This window comes from Bradysia coprophila, unplaced genomic scaffold, assembly GCF_014529535.1.
Source record: "Bradysia coprophila strain Holo2 unplaced genomic scaffold, BU_Bcop_v1 contig_350, whole genome shotgun sequence".
NCBI classification, from domain to species: Eukaryota; Metazoa; Arthropoda; class Insecta; order Diptera; family Sciaridae; genus Bradysia; species Bradysia coprophila.
Genome location: NW_023503608.1, coordinates 7,129,299 through 7,149,236, shown reverse-complemented (window position 1 = coordinate 7,149,236; position 19,938 = coordinate 7,129,299). Strand labels below are relative to the sequence as shown.

General features: G+C 32.8%; 3 protein-coding genes and 1 long non-coding RNA gene across 4 annotated transcripts; 1 reads left to right on the top strand and 3 right to left on the bottom strand.

Annotated features, from left to right (window-relative positions):
* Positions 1 to 835: 835 nt before the first annotated feature.
* On the bottom strand, positions 836 to 1,572 carry LOC119081107 (nucleolin-like). The gene is made up of 2 exons (XM_037189848.1): positions 1,530 to 1,572; positions 836 to 1,311 (listed from the first exon to the last, which is right to left on the bottom strand). Exons 1-2 carry the CDS (start codon positions 1,570 to 1,572, stop codon positions 836 to 838), a joined length of 519 nt encoding a protein of 172 aa, XP_037045743.1.
* An 880-nt stretch (positions 1,573 to 2,452) lies between these two features.
* LOC119080638 lies at positions 2,453 to 6,243 on the bottom strand. Its single transcript, XM_037189051.1, has 4 exons — positions 5,988 to 6,243; positions 3,411 to 3,525; positions 3,181 to 3,352; positions 2,453 to 3,125 (listed from the first exon to the last, which is right to left on the bottom strand). Exons 1-4 carry the CDS (start codon positions 6,006 to 6,008, stop codon positions 2,519 to 2,521), a joined length of 915 nt encoding a protein of 304 aa, XP_037044946.1. The 5' UTR covers positions 6,009 to 6,243; the 3' UTR covers positions 2,453 to 2,518.
* Positions 6,244 to 7,227: 984 nt separating this feature from the next.
* On the top strand, positions 7,228 to 9,407 carry LOC119080651. Its single transcript, XR_005088361.1, has 3 exons — positions 7,228 to 7,240; positions 8,018 to 8,019; positions 9,226 to 9,407. It is a non-coding gene; the product is annotated as an uncharacterized LOC119080651 (long non-coding RNA).
* Positions 9,408 to 10,618: 1,211 nt separating this feature from the next.
* LOC119080647 (cuticle protein 8-like) lies at positions 10,619 to 12,812 on the bottom strand. Its single transcript, XM_037189061.1, has 3 exons — positions 12,660 to 12,812; positions 11,548 to 11,682; positions 10,619 to 11,476 (listed from the first exon to the last, which is right to left on the bottom strand). Exons 1-3 carry the CDS (start codon positions 12,663 to 12,665, stop codon positions 11,201 to 11,203), a joined length of 417 nt encoding a protein of 138 aa, XP_037044956.1. The 5' UTR covers positions 12,666 to 12,812; the 3' UTR covers positions 10,619 to 11,200.
* Positions 12,813 to 19,938: the final 7,126 nt, after the last annotated feature.

Below are 19,938 nucleotides of genomic sequence, written 5' to 3'. Positions count from 1 at the left end.
GTCGGGCATTAAATCTTTTGAATACAAATTATGATAAATGGAATAGAGTTGATTATAATCCTTTTAAAGCTTTAATTTGCTTTGTATCACATTTATTGTTGGTCTACTAAATTAAAATTTTCCATGTACTTTATTGCATTCTGAATTTACTGCTGAAAGGCGGGACATTGTTAGCCCATTACAGAACGTAAACATATGACCAGTATTATTATCGGGTCTAACTTCCAATCTGTTAATTTCAAATCTTGTACTTCAATTTTTTTAACATGCATTTTACTATATCAAAGACCATATTACCCAGAGCTTCTCATTATTTTTGCCGTCGTTATCGATAACAGATGAAAGTGACAGCCGTATGTGACAGGTTAAGATTATAACTTCTTTAGATTATGAATCTCCAGTTGCATATAATAGACGATAAAGATACCCTAGGTAATATGTGCAAAATAGAGGGAACTCGCATGGCCCAGTTCATTAACTTAAATTTAATTAAGTTCGTCGATACCCTATTGTTTTGAGTAAATGGAAAAGAATGTCGAAAAAAAATCGCATAGAAGGTATTTCAGAGAGTGGCATGATGCGGGTTGGAGTTGCTGTTTTAAGTAGTTGCTTTTAGTGAATATTTCCGGAAGTAGTGAATCGCCTGAAGTATAGTTTTTTTATCAGATAAAGTCGTTTGTTTGCTCATCTTCCTAATGTTTATTTATCTCAATTTCAATAAATAAATAAATTAATTAATTTTAAGTATTAGCGTGGCTTAAAAGTTTTATAATCTTATAATTCTAAGTTATTTTGGTGGTAAAAGAAACAGTATCTAAATTGAAAATGAAATTCTTCATCTCTCTTCCGCCCATTCCTCCCAATCTTCATCCTCTGAACCATCCCCGACATTTTCATCATGCTCATCATCATCATCATTATCAAACTCCTCCCATTCATCCTCATCAGCGCCCTCATCTTCAACCTCTTCGACCACTTCGGACCACCTTCCATGATGACTTTCTTCCACCCAGTGATCTTCTTCAAACTCTTCGTAGTCATCATCTTCATAATCCCTATCCTCAATTTCTTTCCATTCACCAACTTCTTTCACATATTTGACATGATCGTAATCATTGTCATCTTCCCAAACTTCATGGATACCATCATCTCGTTCCCAGTTATCATCATCATCGTCCTCTTCATCGTCGTCGTCGCTTTCTTCATCAGACCCATGTTTTTTCGATCGAAAATCATATAATACTTCTGCTAAACTGTCGTCGCTCAGTTCATCCGTTATTCCACGAGGTTCCACGTCCTTATCAAATAAAACTGGTTAACAAATGGAGCCAAAGGATCATTTCAAAATTGAAGACTTGAGAACTGTGTTAACTTTAACATGAAATTTCTTTGACATGCATGTGAGTGGAATATAATTAAGTTTCAACGCTCACAACATTATTTATTTATTACAAAACTTGGGATAAAAAGTTGTAAAGTGTGCTTGTTGACATCGGCTTCGCCTCGGTGAACTGTCACAAAAATTATACTTTTCAACTTTTTATCCCTTGTCATGTAAATAACTATTGTCATAGTAAACAGAATTTAAGGATAAAACAAAAAAATGTTTAACAATTCCACCGGCCTTTGTGCACATTGTTAACAAATTTTCGTGTCAGAGTCGTCTCAACAGATTTCCAGCAATCCGAAATAAGATTTAACAACATTTTCTTTGAATTGAAGTTTATTGAAATGGTGGGCATTTCGAGTGTGAAACGGACTGTAGTAGCCTTTCTAATTAATTAATATTATTTCTGTTGCAGACGGGTCTATTACTTCTATCGTTCAAAGTATTAATCTGTTGATTTCAAATCTTGTACTTCAATTTTTTAACATGCATTTTACTATATGAACGACCTCATTACCCAGAGCTTCTCAATATCAATGGAAATGAAGCCGACGGTGACGTAGAGTGCTGACAAAGACGTTAATTATAGAAATAATCCGTGAACCCTTAAAATAAAAAATCCATGCAAATCTAAGCTTCTCACCCAAATTCACTTAGCATAAAAATTAAATTGAAAAATTCTAAGCCTGGTATACAACGCAAATGAAAATTTAATGTGGCCGAGCTTGACAGTTATTTGTAATGGTCGACATCAAATTTACTGCATTGATATAATAGGAAAAGCAAATTAGTATACGTATAAGGACTAGAAGCAAATACTGGCTCCGATAGTACAAAATGGTTTGTTTGACAAATTGCGATACATTTTCAGCAATGAAATCGTTTTGACAATACTTTGAGTTTCACTAACAAATATCAAGTTATTTTCACAAGTAGGTTAGATGGCATTATGGTTTTTATTTCGAGAGTTAATTTTACAGTGTAAAAGGTATTTTTTCTCTGATTTTTTTTTATTTATTTATTTATTAAATAATGTGGGATTGAATGGGGTCATTGAAATTCTTAAATTTTGGTGTTGCTTACTGGTCGATCAGTTAAATTTTTCCCTCGTCTTGTTAATTATATTTCCCATTAATAGTCTCTCATAAAAACGCTGTTCGCATTCCTAACTCTTTTGTTATTTACGTGATCCTTGTACCAAATTGCCTCCTTCGTTAAGGGACTCGCCATTCCGACTATGGGTTCTTCATCAGTAACAAACATATCATCTACCATTTGATCATCATTAATTTCCGGATTCATAACGTATTTACCATAAATATTCTGAATATAATGTGGACTGTGGAAGAACTTGTGCAGTTTGGAATTCTGAAAGAACGCTGCATTCTCCTGAGTTTTACTCTCATAGATGGGTGAATGGAAACGATCATTGATCGTCTGAATCGGTTGATTCATTGGTTTAGATGAGGCCGGTGGGTTTGATTGTGGTTCGAAAAAGTTCGGAAAATTAAAGCCAAAGACATTCTTGTGATTGGATAGTGAAGGCTGTGGGGTTGGTAATACTGGTTGAGGTTTTACCTCCATTTTCGTAGGTTGAATAGGTTTGATCGGTCTTTTTTGTGACAGAATCATCGCTGCCACGTCTGGTGAAATTTCTGCAGATGACGACGGCCGCTGATGATTGTCTAGAATATTTTCGCTCGTCATCGGTCGTGGATTTTTGTTAATTATTTTTGATCTGAAAGCTGAATGGGTATTCATTGATCTACATACAGTCTGACTATTCGTCTCACCGATAACCATTTTCATCGGCCACATATTTTGTTATTGATATCGTTCCATCAGGTAACACTGAACCATATGATCCTTGAACTGTTCCGTTTCGGAGTCTTTCCTCATTTCTGAACTGTTTGTTGCCCGTTGCAACATCATCGATTTCGTAACCAAACGCATACGTTCCAGGACCTATTTTTCGTGTTACCGTTTACTGAAATTCATTATATTATGTAAGAGTTGCTCTTACCATCTGGCTCTATGATGTTGTATGAAGGATATGGTTGCGCTACTGTGAGCTTAGAAGCTGCGTATCCGGAGCGGCACATTTTAACGCTAATTATTGCCAAAAGTATTGTCGTTACCTAAAAGTTTTAACATTAATTGACCAATCTTTAGAAGGGCTCTTTCTAAGGAAATAAAATGGGGGATAAGGTTTGCAAAATACATCGACGTCATATTGTACGAAATTTATTTATAGGCATTAGTCAAAGTCTTTGACTCAAAGATCACCGCTTTCTTTTTATCGTTGCTATCGTTAATAGATGAAATATCCGTTCTCTTTCATTTTGGAACGGAGAACTACACTCATTTTTTTTTAATGTGAAAACTTATAAATCATTCAGTGTGACAATTTGTCTTACCATTTACCATAAGAGTCGAAATTCACATCATTAACTTGAATTAATAGCTAAAACATGTAATTGTTGTGACTGCTATGATAAATGTACGAGTGTACACCTCATCCAAAAATAATCATCCTACGCCATCCTATAAAAAAAAAAATCGCACAAGTATTACGAGTGCATCGCCTGAATTTTTGACTGTTTAATTTAATCCAATTATGCGATTGTTTATGGATTGGGACAGTCAATAAAGAATATTTTAAGTCATTATACCCATACCCATTAATGTTTCCAGGTCCGGGCTGGCTGCTAGATATCTAGTTCGACTGGCCCTGAATATTTCTAGCAATATAGAGCTGTTAAGGGACATTCACACTTCTAAAATTGCGAGCGATAAATATGAAGACATTTTTAGAGAATCCTCGCCCTTCGGAAGCGACCACTTGTAAAAAGAACAATCAGGGACTCTATGAAATGACTTAGATGGCTCAGATATCGTAAAAAAACTCGCAAATTCTCTATGTTTATTTTGATAATGTATCGTGTTTTTCGTCTTTCTTACAATGAAAAAGCCGACAACTTTATGAAGCACCACAATGGTAGGTGTGTGTTGTGAGTGATTTTTCTTAATACGAATTTTTTTTTATTACAATCGTTAAAATGACGGGAGAAATGACCACTAAATTATTTTTTATAAACAATTATTCCCGCGCTTTTTAGGTAAATATCTCAATAGGTAATCGCGTATGATTCAAAGAATTTATATTTTGCGAGGGGCAAACGATTTATTTCAAAATTTAAATTTAGACTAGCATAATCATTTCCTGATTTTCGAGAAACGGGTTGTCATCTGGTATCGAAATATCCTACAAAAATAGGTATTGAAATCCTGTTATACAGAAAATTTTATGTTAAAATGAATGAAGTAAGAGATTTTGTATGAAACTGGATTTAAGCACGGCTCAGAAATCTTGCAAGTACTCTCCGAACAAATTTAATGTTCTCGCTAACAAATTGTCAAAAACCTGGTCCCCAATTTATGTATTACACCGAGTTTAGTACCGAGTCACAAAAAATATTCTCCAAAAAATTGCAAAATCCAAAGGGTTATATTAGCGGTGCTAGACTGCTACGTAAGATTTCTAATCTGTGAGGGGGGAAATATTAATCATCCACAAGAATTTAACTTGAGCACAAATCGAATGTTTTTCTAAATGAATTTCCGAATTTGAAAGTTTAAGATCCACTTAATTTTTCTTAGCTGGCGAACTTTGACGACTCACAAAAAAGACTTTTTCGATAAACTTCTTCCGCATTTTTTTTCTGTAGAATTGGACTACAGTTAGTAAAATAGGACTAATACAGCTAACAAAAATCTCAAAGAAAGTTTTTGGTAGAGGTCGTAATAGGTGTGAACCAGGGCCTACTTTTTAGAAACTTTTAGAGAAAATCGAGAAAATCAAGAAACTTTGAGAAATTCAAGAAACTTCGAGAAATTCAAGAAACTTCGAGAAATTCAAGAAACTTCGAGAAATTCAAGAAACTTCGAGAAATTCAAGAAACTTCGAGAAATATTTCTTGAATTTCTCAAAGTTTCTTGATTTTCTCGAATTAGAGAAATTTCAAGAAATTCCAGAAAATTCAAGAAATTCGAGAAACTTCGAGAAATTCAAGAAATTTCAAGAAACTAATTTCTCGAGTTTCTTGAAGTTTCTCGAATTTCTCGAATTCGAGAAATTTTAAGAAATTCAAGAAAATTCGAGAAATTTCGAGAAATTCAAGAAATTAGTTTCCAAAAAGTAGGCCGTGAACGTTAGAGACCGAAAACTCGAAAATTTAGCTTCTATGATTTGTCGCAATTGTAAATGAATTTTTAAAAAACTTTAAAATCGATTTTTGACATTTAGGGATTATAATAATTTTTTTGGACTATGCCAGTCTCGGTCCTTCATCAATCACATACCCCTATTTTACAGCTCTAATCTCTACTTTAGTAGACGCAAATAATGTTCTTAAGTCAGAAATTTGAATATTTCAGTTAAAATGACAAGTGAGAATATAATTTTGTGTTAGCGAAAATTGAAATTTTTGAGAATTGCGGAATTTAATTGATTTTTTTTTATTTATGTGATATTGCGAAATTATTTTATGAGTTTATTAGGGACACATTTAACATAGAATTTTACCACTTCAAAACTCACAATTTTAGTCAGCATATCCATTTCGTATATCTGTTGATTTTTAAAGTCTGAGCCAAAATTATTTCACTTTTCAATTATAAAAATTTCACTGACTTATATGAATTCTACAACAAATAACAAATAATTTCACAAAAAAATCAAGATCACAGTCAAGGCTATAATATTCACAGCTAGAGCTCAACAACACCCAACCTCGACGCACGATAGTTACGCAATGTCAAATGAATACTGGTAACCTGTATGGTACCATCCGATTCAATCTCTCAGATTATATATGTTCTTTGAATAGATTTTTTTTGTGTGTTTAACACGAAAGCGAAATATGAGGAAATAAAAGAAAAGAACAATTTGCTCAAGTGTTGAGACAGTAATTCCAAAGAAATGCAGATGACTATAAAAATTGATGGAGCGCTCAATTAATGAAGATGACGAATATAAAATGCACTTTTGCAACTACCCAAGGGTAACGGTTATATCTCCTAGGAAGTTTGAGCTTCAGTTTTCAGTTTTAACTAAATTAAGTCGGAGTACAAAACCTTTTCTAACCTTTTCTAAATGGTTCCATATTATGGGGATTATTAATTCCAAATACTTAAACGTTGGCCGCACTAATGATATACCTCAATGATGAGATATTACATGTAAAATTTCAGGTTTCGAGTTAATCTAAATTTCAAGGCGTTTTTACCCCTAAGACTAAGGCAAACGAGATTCTTTAACTTGGAAATAACACTCTGTTTTCCCAAGAGTTATGTATCCACATTTCATTTCGACAAATAAGGTGCCTCGCTGCTCCAGCGCATAATAATGTTCTTCAAACCTTGAGAAAAAGCTGTATCATGAAATACTTATAACGTTACGTCTTTGTGGGAAAGTGCACTAAGCCTTAACATGTTACAGACATTATCGCGGTTTATTACTTCGATCGATAAAAGTATTTTTAATCGATTGATTTTGAAATCTTGTACTTCAATTTGTTTAACATGCTTTTGACTATATCAAGGACCATTATCGATAACAGATGAATAGCCGTATGTGACATGTGTATTTGGATGCAGCACACTCAAATGAGGTAAGTCGCTTCTTCAGGAATTTAATCTAAAGTCAACAAACCATTAGGCCATTTTGATGCAACGGAGGTTTCTTTTAGGCATGCACACCTACCTATTACTAACAAATTAACCAAAGTCTATAATCAAATACACTTTATGTCTCTGTTTATAGCGTAATTCTTTCAGTAATTCTATTCTGTGGTCATTACTCTGCACATTAGGTACATTACCATAATTTTCGAAAAAAGTTTCAATAAATTGAATCTAATGGCAATAAATTGTTGTTTCAACAACAAAAACCGCAATCTCACTGATCATATTTCTGATCATTTCTATGATTTCTGTTCGAATAAATATGCTACGATGCGATATGGTAATGATGTAATTATCTGGCGCTTCAGCGTTCAATGAAATTAACTTCACATACGAGTTAATTGCGGTCTAATTATATTTCGGATACTTTTTTTTACAATTTTATTGGCGTCGTCACAGTTATGATATGTTCAGTGTGATCGTTGTCTGAGAATCGATTTTCTTAATATTTTCGTTTTTTATTTCTCCTCTCTCGGATCCCAATTTGGATTATTTTTGTGTTTGAGTGTTTACCTATATTATACACAGACTCGATTACATGCTAAGATTTAATAGATTAAGTGGGTGGGATCATTTTACTATGTGCTATTTATATTAGATTCGGAGCTTCAGAATATTTTTTTTCATTTGAATATATATTTGCAGATTGTGTCGTGTCTCTCGGTTATTTTTGCGGTTCAAAGAACTTTAATGTGATCTGTTGAATGTTATTAGACAAACGCTTTTAACTCATTTTCATTGTTGTTCTTCGTTGTTTTTGTTTGAAATCAGAAATATTTTTCAAATCTCTTGACGATTTTGTACAATTTTTAATTTGCATGATAGATCGCGTGAGAGACAAATCACCATTTTTTTACCCTCTTGAAAAGATTACACCGTCTTCAGTTGTCTATTGACAAGACACTTGATATGTATGGTTTTTTTTAATGTATTCAGTTGAAAAGTAAATATTTAAAAGAAGTGAACAATGCGTAAAGAGTCGATCAGTCAATTGAAATCATATCCATTGCATTCGAGGATTGAAAGTCAGTCAGAAATGTGTTAAGTCGGTAATCACGTTCTCATCGTCAGTGAATTTTTCTCGCTTGAGTTAACTAGTAAATGAAATGTTATTTTTAATGGTAAATGCTTGAACCAAACGAAAAAAAAACAATCATTCTTTCTTGAGAAATCATATTTGCATGTTTTACACTCCTTTGTCTTCTTGGTGATCTTCGAGATAACTTTTTTAGTAATTGGAAATATTTCTAACTTTTCATATTTATAGCAGACAGTTCGTATGTTTTGATCTGTTAAAAATCAGTTATATTGTTGATAGCGAAATCGAGCGGGATAAATAGATATGGATAGTAACCGGTACCGACATTCAATTCAACCGTCAAAAATATTCAAAAGTATCAAAAGTTTTTAAAGTGATAAAGTAGATACCTACATTAAATCGGTCAATATTTTATATATCTGATGAACCTCCTCTTCCAATATGATGCACCTCTGCCACTTCTCTCCTCCTCTCCCTACTAAACTGTCTTCAATTCCACTGTCCTTTGCATTTGGACTCTTTTAGCAAACGATCATTTTCTGAATTTTAAAAGGAAATAATCCTGTTTTAGTCACTGATAGCTACACTTGACAATAATAATCAGATTAGAATCAAAAGAAATAGGTCGATTTTCTATCTGTATTATACAAGAATAATTGTCGAATCGAATTTGTTTCTTCTGTTGTTGTAGATTTTCTGACACAAAATCTTTTACTTCATTAGTTTTGGCATACATTTTGCTATAAGAAGGCAATTAGCCGATGGTAAGAAACATTTTTGTCGTCGCTCCCGTTAACAGATGAATGTGTAACTTGTAATTGTCTGAAAATATAGCTAACGGCGACCCGTACGAAACACCTATTCGTATCAAAAGCATTTAGTTTGAAACTCTTTATTATCGACAGCCCCGTACGAAGTCAATTTTTATAAATTCCTATTTACACAGCATATACAAATAACATATTTACCTATATTTTACTATAAATAAACATTTCACATATGAATATAGCTGCATATAGTTATATATAGATGTCCATATATAGAATGCATGAAGCACCCCACACACATAACCAATTACTTCTATGTCAACAGCAACTCTCTAAGTACAATTTTTTCCACTCTATTTCACTTTTACTAAAATCCAACGGCCACCGGCAGCCATTTTGTTAGGAGACCGGAAATAGTACCAACGCTTTACATTCGTTAATACCTTTCAAACAAAAAAATCATGAAATTCGGTCAAAATTTACTCGAGATATTGACAAAATACTCCACGTTCACTGTACGGCCGAGTAGCCAAATAAGAGATCACTCCAAGAGACCCAGCTCACGCTCGGGTGACCATAATTTCATAAACTTTTTTTTCCTGAACCGTACCGGTCAATACCTATCTAATAAAAAGCGGTATACGATCAGTATTGTAAATATCTTTGATTTGATGTATCATTTACGAGTATAGCGTTTAAATGTCCGGAGATATCTTCGAAAAACCGTAAAGCACTTATGGGCCTCACAATAGGTTTCGTATTACTCAGGGAGTCTAATTCGACGTGTTACAAACGTATGCGTAAACCTATAAGACCCTAGTACTTCGTACGGGTCTAAAAAGGTGACAAACTGGCTTGGCACTTTTGCTCAAAAACTACTGATATAATCAACATCAGTGAAATTTAGACACGAATTTGTTTCAGATAGTCCATTCCTGATTCCTATGCGGGTGGAATAGTTACACACACGCGCGTGGCAGTGATAAAACCATAGCAGTTTTGTTTGCATGAGCGGTCCAGCTGAAGTAAATTCATGTCTAAATATTACTAACTTTTCCTGTATTTAGTTAAACATTAGTGTTGTAATTGTTATATACCATTTTCAGGGTAAAACATTTCAATATGCTGCTGGAGAGGGTATCTCGTCTCTTATTGGTAGAAGATTATCTTTATTTAATAGTGTTCGATCGAAATAATCAAAACAAAATATTTTTAATTTTTTGATATTTTTATTATTTTTTTTTGTTATTTACATTGCTTCGACACATTGTTTCGTGTACTCTGTATGACAATAAAAAAATGTTTACAAATAAAATAGAAGATTTCCTTAAAAAAATCAAATTGATATAAATCCATAAAACAATAGCAAGAAACTAAAATCTTGTCCTTACTAAAATCTCATAAAAATACGATGAGTATTCAAATAAATGAATAAAAAAAATATGAATGAAAGTTTGGTATGAAAAATAAAAAGAAAAAAGAACAAAGAATGGGGAATAGAGTAACAATAAATTGAAGAAAGCATTTCTTTTCAAATCAATCATCAACCTCAAACGTTTACATTCCACATTATAATCGCAGAATATAAACAATCAATTAACAATTAGAGGACAGAATTATATCACATAATTTTTTTTATAAATTATAGAAACAAATACAACCTTACGAGAAAGTCGAAAAATTGAAAATAAAAAAAAAGTTCTTAGCTCATTTACCAACAACAGATTTCTTCGATGAAGCAAAAGATCGATTGGTATAAATTCACCAAAGCAACAAACCATTTTCCCCCTCGACATCTTGCGAATATTCTCAATGGTGAAAGAAGTATGAATGTTGGCTGAGAATAAGTAACAGTGTAATTTGGTTTAAAGATCTTAGAGTCTACTATAACTTATGAGAGAAAAGGTAACGTTTGCACTATTCGCGGCCAGGTAACGCTATATACAAGAAATTATTACATACCAAGCAGTCACCATAATATACTTGTTTTTTTATTGATTGTATTACACAACAAAATGCAAAGAAAAGAACGGTCTGCGTGCTTTAAAGAAAAAAGTGAAATGAGGAGAAATAGAAGGTGATAGCAGTGAATAGTATTGAAAGTAGGGTGTGTGTGTGTGTTTTTGGTGGGTTTAAGAAGAGTACGATTAATATTAAAATAAAAATCTTTCAAAATGAAAATTACGAGTTGAATGGGTCGGCGTGCACATTATTTATGGTTTGAATGAATATTTCTCTTATAAACGTTCGTTTACAGCGAATTTAGTGATAGTGACTGAGAATGGGCGCTGGTGCATAGTGAAGTGGTGCGGCAATTACTTTAGGAGCTACGTGGTGAGTGGGTGCCGATTTGTGTACAACAGCGTTGAATCCGTTGTGATCATCGGCTGTGTAGTCAACAGTTCGTACGGAACCGTCTGGTTCGACCAAAGAGTATTGTCCTTTAACAACATCACCGTCACGTTCTTCGGCTTGGGATTTAATGTCACCGGTGTGTGGATCCTTGATGCCATAGTTGAACGAGTATTTTGGATAGGCCTGTTTGTTAATAAAAAAAGAATGTTTTTGGTAAGTTTTTCGATGAGAGTAATTTTGGTCGTTAAATTTACAATTGGTTCAACAACGTGTTTGGCAATTGGTGCATGATAAACTGGTGCGTGAACTAGAGCGGGAGCAGCATAATGACCGTATTCGATTGGGGATGCTTGTGCCAAAGCAGCAAACAATAGAACTGCTACGAAATACTGTAAATTAGAAAATGCAATTGAGTTGGTTGTTTGGTCCTTTGATGTGAAGTATATTCCATTCATAATGATTCGAGGTTGGCTGGAGAGTTTCTAATTTAAATTTTCATAACTTCTTAAGTATATTCTTCATGCAGGAGTCTGTCAACAAGACCCCACAGTGGGATAAGGGTTTTCTTTTTAAATTTCATTCAACAGTAGCAATAGTTTGCCCTGAAAATTGGTTATCTTTGATTTAGTAAATTACTGTGACATCGAAGATCTAATGGACAAATTAATTTTTACTTGAAATTACAAAGCAAAGTGTTACAAAAGCATTCAGAACTGACTTTTGTTCTATTTAGAACAACTAAAAATAATTAGTCGACAGTTCCTATTTCATGAGACATGTTTTTGTCGCTCTAGAACAATTAAGATTTTCTTAAATAAAACAACTTGCAAAATAAAGGACAAATAATTATCTATTTTTGAACATATTTCGAATGTCTTCACAGTTCCTTCAGTTCACATCTTAATTAAGCTATACAAAATATTACAACAGTAGATGTATGTGAATTTTACACGATAAATTTTTGTGAAGAAGTTTCTCTTATACGATTTATAAATGTGACGCTAAATAGTGGCGATATTTACTGACAAGGGAAAGCATAAAGCTTCATCCTTGAAATATACTTTGCGAAAAAATGATCCTTCAGTTGAAAATTGTATTAAATCCTTAGCAAAAAATTGGATATTTTCCGACAATAAAATTGCACTGGCACATCCCTACACCGATTTCTTTTGTTTTAGCTACATTTTATCCTTGTGAAGCGTTTACACAAAAAAATATAAAAACAAAACACTGTAAAGTCCTTCCGTTGAACAAAAGTAATCAACGTTACATGGATAGTCACAATACTTTTCCTTGTCGGTTTTATTTATTCACAGATCCTTTTCCAGCACTCAATGTTTGATTCAATAATATATTATGGTCGTACCTTCATGTTTATTTATTTATTTTTAATAATCCTGAGTTACGAAAGAAAATACGTTTGTGTAAATGAATAAAACACTAAAGTCACACTGATGATGTTTCGATGGCCAAAACCTCTTTTATACGATTTAGTATCAACAACCCATAATACATGAGTGTCCCCTACCCAAAACCACTGTTGTCGTTCACTGCATCCACACCAAAGAGCTCACCCAAAAGGTGAACCCATACTCTTTTTTTGTGTCTCCATATAACCGAATAGTAAACCAAACAACGTTCAGATTATATTTTCACGACACATTAATAATGAATATGTACAAATATCATCTCGTATATAGATATCCGTATATAAAATTATACGTGTGCACTATGGCTGAAATTTAAAGCGAACATAATATATCAAGCAAAAATATCTTTTGCTAGTTAAAACAACCAATGAAGTATCGACAACACTTGCATTGGATTTTTTTTTAATTTAGCAAAAAAAAACTTTTTGCTCGAATAAAGGTAGGTCGTGGAACACACGTTTGATTTAACATTTACGGTAGTAGAATAGGCCGTATCAACTTTGTAAATGACTCGTTGCCATGGGAAAAATAATGACTAGTAGTCTGAACGGAAGTGTGTACATTGTACACGGTACAATCCAATCATACGACTTAATTTAAATTAGGGACGGGACGGTTAATTATTTTGTTATCTTTCTCCAGTAAACGAGTTTGTATCAAACATTAAAAAATGCTTTAAAAGAGAAACCAGGACCGAACAGGCTACTAAAAGGCACATATGTCATCCAGTAAGGATAAAATGTATCCTGTCAATGTAAATTTTAATCATTAATTTAAAACGGCTCATCAAGGTAAAGGATAAATTTGAAGGCAATTTCACCTATTCAATATAAATTTAGATTTATCAATACCCTCTCTATCGAACAGAATCCGTTTTGACGCTGTCAAAATACCACCTTCTTCCTTTGATTGTAGAATTCTGCTCTGTTGACTAAAGGCTACGTTGCATGTTTACCACCATCTTAAATGTAGTTAGGTTGCTAGAGAGGGTATTGGATTTATCAGTACAACATCTATCTGTAGTATTGTGGTGGTGGAATTTGCAGTATTTCTGAGTATTTTTTGCCTTGGAAATAAAACTATAGTTTGCAATTAGGTAACTCTACAAAAATACATTCAGAGATGGAATTCCCCGAGTATTCCTGGAACGATACCATCCGGCTCTTCTTTTAGCGAAATCTATTACTTTAGATAGTAAAATTTCAATGTTCTTAGCAAATGTTCTTTTCACTCGTAAGTTTCCAGACGGACTCTTATTTAGCAAAATAGATGTTAAAACAAACAAAGTAAAAGATTGCAATTCATTTCTTCAAAAATTCTTAGAATTAGATCAAATCAAGTTATAGATTCGATAACAATTGTAATCGTACGCTTGCCATCTGTTAAAGATTTAAAACCCTTAAAATGTATTCGAAGTTAAGGGTCAAATTATGAGGCAATAAATAAATCTTAGATAAATCTCGGTAAAAGGTTCTCCAGTCAAACACAGTCTATTGAAACCATCATAATATGAGCAGAAAACAGATTGATATTTTCAGTCAACCAACACCTTGAGGTACAACAAAATTAAATGTCTCAACAGTATACATAAAACTTTGCAACATTGCACTAATAATACGAAACAAACGAAAACCAGATGTAATAGACACAGAGCGCATATAATAATGCCATATAGTGAAATTGTGCATATTATGCAATGCTACTCGAGTTGAGGAGACTTATCATAATCTAAAAAAAAAAAAATTCTTTCAGACCTGAGAGCATAACACATTTATTGCGATTTCAGTAGGTTAGTTGGTTCGGTGCATATCGATGCAATGCACACTGGACATATAAAATGTGTTCCTTTTGCATTTGTGATGCATATTTAAGATTGAATATTTTTACGCTTTACAATCAAACGCCGTATATCAAATCGAACCAAATAAATAAAACGTGTGCATTATTTATTAACAGAAAATGTCACGGAGATACAGCACAGCATATCCACTGCACATAATTTATTTACAAGTCTGTTTTTACAAAAAAAAATATTTTCTTTAAATTGTGTTTCTTCTTTGAGTTTTGGATTCGTTAAAGTTTTAAACTTCGAACTAAACTAGGAGATTGATTAGGCGAACATTTTTCAGATTCATTTGGCAGTAGTAGTGCAGTTTAAATCGTTTTTCTTTGATTTTTTTTATGGTTTTTATATTAATGATGTGATGAATATGGTATGTAATCTTAGTTTACTAGCTGATGAACATGATTTACGTGTGACGTGGTTGAATCACTGATATAATTCAGTTTTTTTTAATTCATGTGTTATACTTAGCACGTTGCATGTTGACAGTGGGCACGTAGACTGATAATTGAAACAGAAAATTACCTTTTTACAATAAACCTGTTTGGCACTGGGGCAGGTATTATAAGAAAAAATTGAATTGTAAGTCTACCGTCAATGTAATATGTAGGCTACATACGAAAACAATTGCCGAAATATTTGTTTACTTTTCTACGCTGCAGTTTGCCACAGTGGTGTGGTAGTCTGCGCTTTTGCAATACACAAAAATATATTATTTAAGACCTAATTGTTACAGTTTGTTTGCTGTATCCATATTAACTTGATAAAATAAAATTTGCTTGTCGTTCTTTGTAGCAGCTTATTGCTAAATACTATTCTTGAAAGCACAAACAGATTTTTTAAATACCAATTCGTTTCATAATCATCAAATCTACTACTTCTGTTCAACTCAACAGTTCCCTTTTTTGTGTCGGACTGCATCTATTAACATATGACTTATCCATCTGCAGAGGGAATCGGTTCCTTCGTGTGTATATCGGCAGGGACATCGTAAACATATTAATAATAATTTTGTTGTGACTACATGTATCTGTAATTATAATCATAACTCTGATATGATGTGACCTCACATTGTAACCTAAAAGATTTTCATTCGAACATATTGGTTGAGCAAATTTATTATTTTCATACACGAACATGAGATCGCCACAGACAGTCTTTATACTATGAAGCAAATTGATATCAAGCGAAAACCTTAAAATAATCGAAAGTTTATTTCGTAGAGTGTTTTTTGGTGTAAGATTTTAGAAGAACACAAATAGATAATTTGTGCCATGCCCAAGACTATGCATTTTAAGCATTGGTTGCCATACATTTTCCAATAAATCATACATTTGTAGATTGATAGTTATCTTGCTATAGATGCAGATAATCAACACTATGGTGTACAATGGATAATAGTTCAGACAGAAACCCGATTCTCATTCCTCTCAAAGACGAGTAAAGTTTTCCTAGTTGCTCATAATTGAATAGTTTTGTTATGAAATTTATATTAAACAAAAATTATTTTATATTACTACATCGCGTTGAATGTACCATACACAGCCGTTACTATCCAATACTCATTTTTTTTTTGTTTTGCTTTTGGTACATGGGCACCTTTTGCATTTATAAAATACCAATAATTGCTATACGGCGATGTGATGTCGTGAATAAAATTGAGAGTATGTCCTTGACGGTTTTCGTGTTTCTTTTGTGAATTTTCAATTATAAAAAACAATAAATTGGTAAATCGACGAACAAATGTGTATACACAATAATAATATTGAAGTGCAATGCAGACATTTATTATCGCTGAATGATTAACTATCAAGCAATATTCCATAAAATAATATTTTCTTAGAACCCACTTCATTGCTAACCAAGCATTGATGTCTCTTATTAACATTATCGAAGCGATAATGAATTTGATCATTTCCAACCTCAATCATACATTGGCCTAATTTTCGTCAGCTATATTGAATTTACAGCTGTCTTTTGAATTTATCCGGGTATATCGTAGTAGCATCAAGGCTTGTTTTTGTTAGTCCGGTTATCTGAAAGTAGTTCAATTTATCAGCTGACGGTAATTGGGCCGTTGAGAACAAGTCGATCAACGAAAAAGGTATCATGCATCACTTTCACGAGCGTGATATAATATTACGTTTTGGCAACGGATCATTAGAGCACATGTAAGTGTAAATGGTTTGTGGTGTGCTGATGGGCATGTAATTGAATTCAAAAAAATTGGTACACAAGTGGGATCCGAACCCACAATCTTCATCTTGCCGGGGTGATGCTCTAACCAATTGAGCTACTGTGAACTCTTTTTAGTAAAATTAGCCATGCTGAAACCAAAGAAGTGAAAGATATCATACGAAACACAATGGATTTCTTTTAACAAAAGAAGTGACAGATTAGTTGAAAATGCAAGTTTGTTTAAAGAAAAAATTAATTCAATTGGGAAGTAATAATGATGTAATATGGCAGTACCGATATCCACATGTTGTTAGCGAAAAAAGATGATGTCTCAAAAAGCCTATATCCTTTCGGTCGTTTTATATCCGAAATGGAAAATGCAGAAATAAATCTTTCAAAAATCTTTCAACAGATGGTACTCAACGAAAGGTCTTGCAAGTAAATATCGGCATATACAAACAATTGTCGTCATGTATTCAGAAATCACGATTTTTATCTGAAATTTGTTGTACTTTTTAATGTGTAGGCTTGATTTCCACTTACAGAAAAACCACTCCGTTTTGCCTCCGTTTAGCTAGACCACGCCTCTTTTCTATTGTTTAAAGAGTAAACGGAGTGTTTTTTTCGTAAGTTGAAATAAAGACTCACCTTCAGTTATCACGTACAGTGTGTTTACTCACTACACCCTTGGAAAGTGAGGCATTTCTTCATTGAAATTCAGGCTGAAATTCTCACACATTTCATATGTGAGGTGGAGCAACTTCACTGTTCGAGCAACCATCTTCAACATAATCTTCCTTTTTTGTTCATTTTTTTTTTGCTTTAATCAATTTTATAATGTAACCGAAAATAACAAGAAAGTTATGATATAAACACATGTTTACCATATCCATTCATTCAACAAAAGTCACGAAAGCCGCAGACAATGAACCGCTTCCGATATCAATAAAATGTGTGGATAAAAAAATGGTGTAAAATTTAGCATGTCAATGGGAAAGATATGAGATAATCTTAATGTTTAATGAAATTAACCAAAATGAAACATTAATGAATTGTGATCTGAAGCGCGAATATTTCGATAATATGCGCATGTGAGAGCTGATTCCATTATCTAATAAATGTTTGTTCGAGTTATTGACTTTCTTAAAATGCAACATTCAACATGTAATAGGCCTGCTCTGAATCCGGGGAGTGTGGGATATTGGGCTGAATATGTGTTTTTCTGGTCCGGAAGGCTTAAATATTGGACCCGTATTTTTTTTTAGAATTTAAAAAAATAGTTTAGGCATGGGGAGCAAAGCATTTGTACAAATGTACGAAAGCGTTGGTTAGAAGAGAGGAGAATGATGGTGTATATCTTTTTTACTCTTCTAACCAACGCTTTCGTACATTTGTACAAATGCTTTGCTCCCCATGCCTAAACTATTTTTTTAAATTCTAAAAAAAAATACGGGTCCAATATTTAAGCCTTCCGGACCAGAAAAACACATATTCAGCCCAATATCCCACACTCCCCGGATTCAAAGCAGGCCTAAACATGTAAGCATTTTAATAATATTGTGTGTGTTCGACTGTATACTGACGTAATGAGATTAGTTGAATTGGTGGATTTTTGTTTTGTTGTCATTTTCAGATAAATTTTATTTCGCTGTTCAAATGGTTATAGTATAATGTTACCCCACGACAAATTGAAAGCAAACGTTTTTATATTAATAAAACTCGCCTTCTTCTTACCTATCTGATTTATTAAGATATTTGTCTACATCGCACGCAAATCAACTTTGACTCTGAGCCACACAAATCATTTCAATAAAATTGGGTCAAACTATTAAATCAATTGATTTTTCTTCTTAAAGAAAAATATTTATTTTAAATAAATATCTTCGATCAATATTTAAAACGCAATTATTTAACAAGCCAGTGTTTGAGTGACTTAATTTTTTTTACAATTGAATTTTTCACCATATTTTGCCATTGCACGAACAATAGAAAAATGTAATAAAAATTTACTTAGAAAAAAAAACCTAATCTTTATGTCATCGATGACTTTGAAATAAACTCTGATGGTATCAGAATAATCGTTAATTGTGGTTATTTCGTTCATTTGTTCCTTAGACACGCAGTGAATTTTGCAATTTTTATCACCTTACTATGAACAATGCATTCAAAGTGAATTGAGTGATTTTTTTAATCTTCGCCATTTTCTGTCTAGAAAACCTGTATGGGCGAAAAAAAAACATACCGATATGGCAGTTATACCATCTCGTACCGACAGACATTGAGTTCTTACTACGTCGTATTTATGGCAAAATGCGAGTTAACACAAATGAAGTAAAGATTTATTACTTGAATCTGTTAAAAATATTTACAACAATTGAAGTGATAGATTCAAAAGTTACCTCTGTAGTAAAACTTTTACTTAATCGTTGCCTAAAACTTTGTTAGAAGCGGCTCTTCTAAAGATCAAAATTTACTTAGGTTTCTTTTTGTTCGTTTATTGAAAAAAATATATTTTTTTTCTTCTTTATCTGGATTTTTGTTCAAATTATCTGGCTTAATTATATTGACACAGTCTGTGAAATTATGATCTCTTATGAGCAGAGGGGTGTTGAACATTTTCCATAGTAAAACATTGAGTGGTTGGTACTTCATATTCTTGACTAACTTCGGTTTTTGTTGAATATTTCGTTACTTTGCATACACTGTAGATTAATTACAAATTAGCACATTTTTGGTTTTAATGAAATCCTTATCTTATTAGACTCACAAAAATTAAATGGCTTTTTGGATTTTGTTCAAAGCAGATTTATTATAAGTGCCTACTCTAGCACGATAAATTTGAATTTTATTGCTACTGCACAATAAAACAATTTTTGTTAATAATTATACTTTCCATAACCATGTGGGGCGTACATTACAAAATAGGACCGATTATACAACACACTCGCCCGTCATTATTGCTTTTAATTGAAAGTAATCTGAAATTGGAGTAAATCATATAAAAAAAAAACATTTTCTCTGCTTATAGACCTCATTTGTGAGCAGTCTGGCGTATTTCATCTAATTCTAATTGATTTACTTTTTTTGCATAACATGAAATGCACACATTAAATTGCGAAACATACGTGTGCATAACGTGCGGTGTATATATATGCTATGCATGAACCATATTTGAAAAGTGAGCCAATATTAAA

Coding starts and splice junctions, on each gene's coding strand:
- LOC119081107 (XM_037189848.1), bottom strand. CDS start 1,572: ATGACAATAGTTATTTACATGACAAGGGATAAAAAGTTGAAAA. Junction 1,312..1,529: donor AAGGGATAAAAAGTTGAAAA/GTATAATTTTTG, acceptor TTTGTTAACCAG/TTTTATTTGATAAGGACGTG.
- LOC119080638 (XM_037189051.1), bottom strand. CDS start 6,008: ATGGATATGCTGACTAAAATT. Junction 3,526..5,987: donor TGGATATGCTGACTAAAATT/GTGAGTTTTGAA, acceptor TAAAACTTTTAG/GTAACGACAATACTTTTGGC. Junction 3,353..3,410: donor CAACATCATAGAGCCAGATG/GTAAGAGCAACT, acceptor CACGAAAAATAG/GTCCTGGAACGTATGCGTTT.
- LOC119080647 (XM_037189061.1), bottom strand. Junction 11,477..11,547: donor AACACGTTGTTGAACCAATT/GTAAATTTAACG, acceptor ATTAACAAACAG/GCCTATCCAAAATACTCGTT.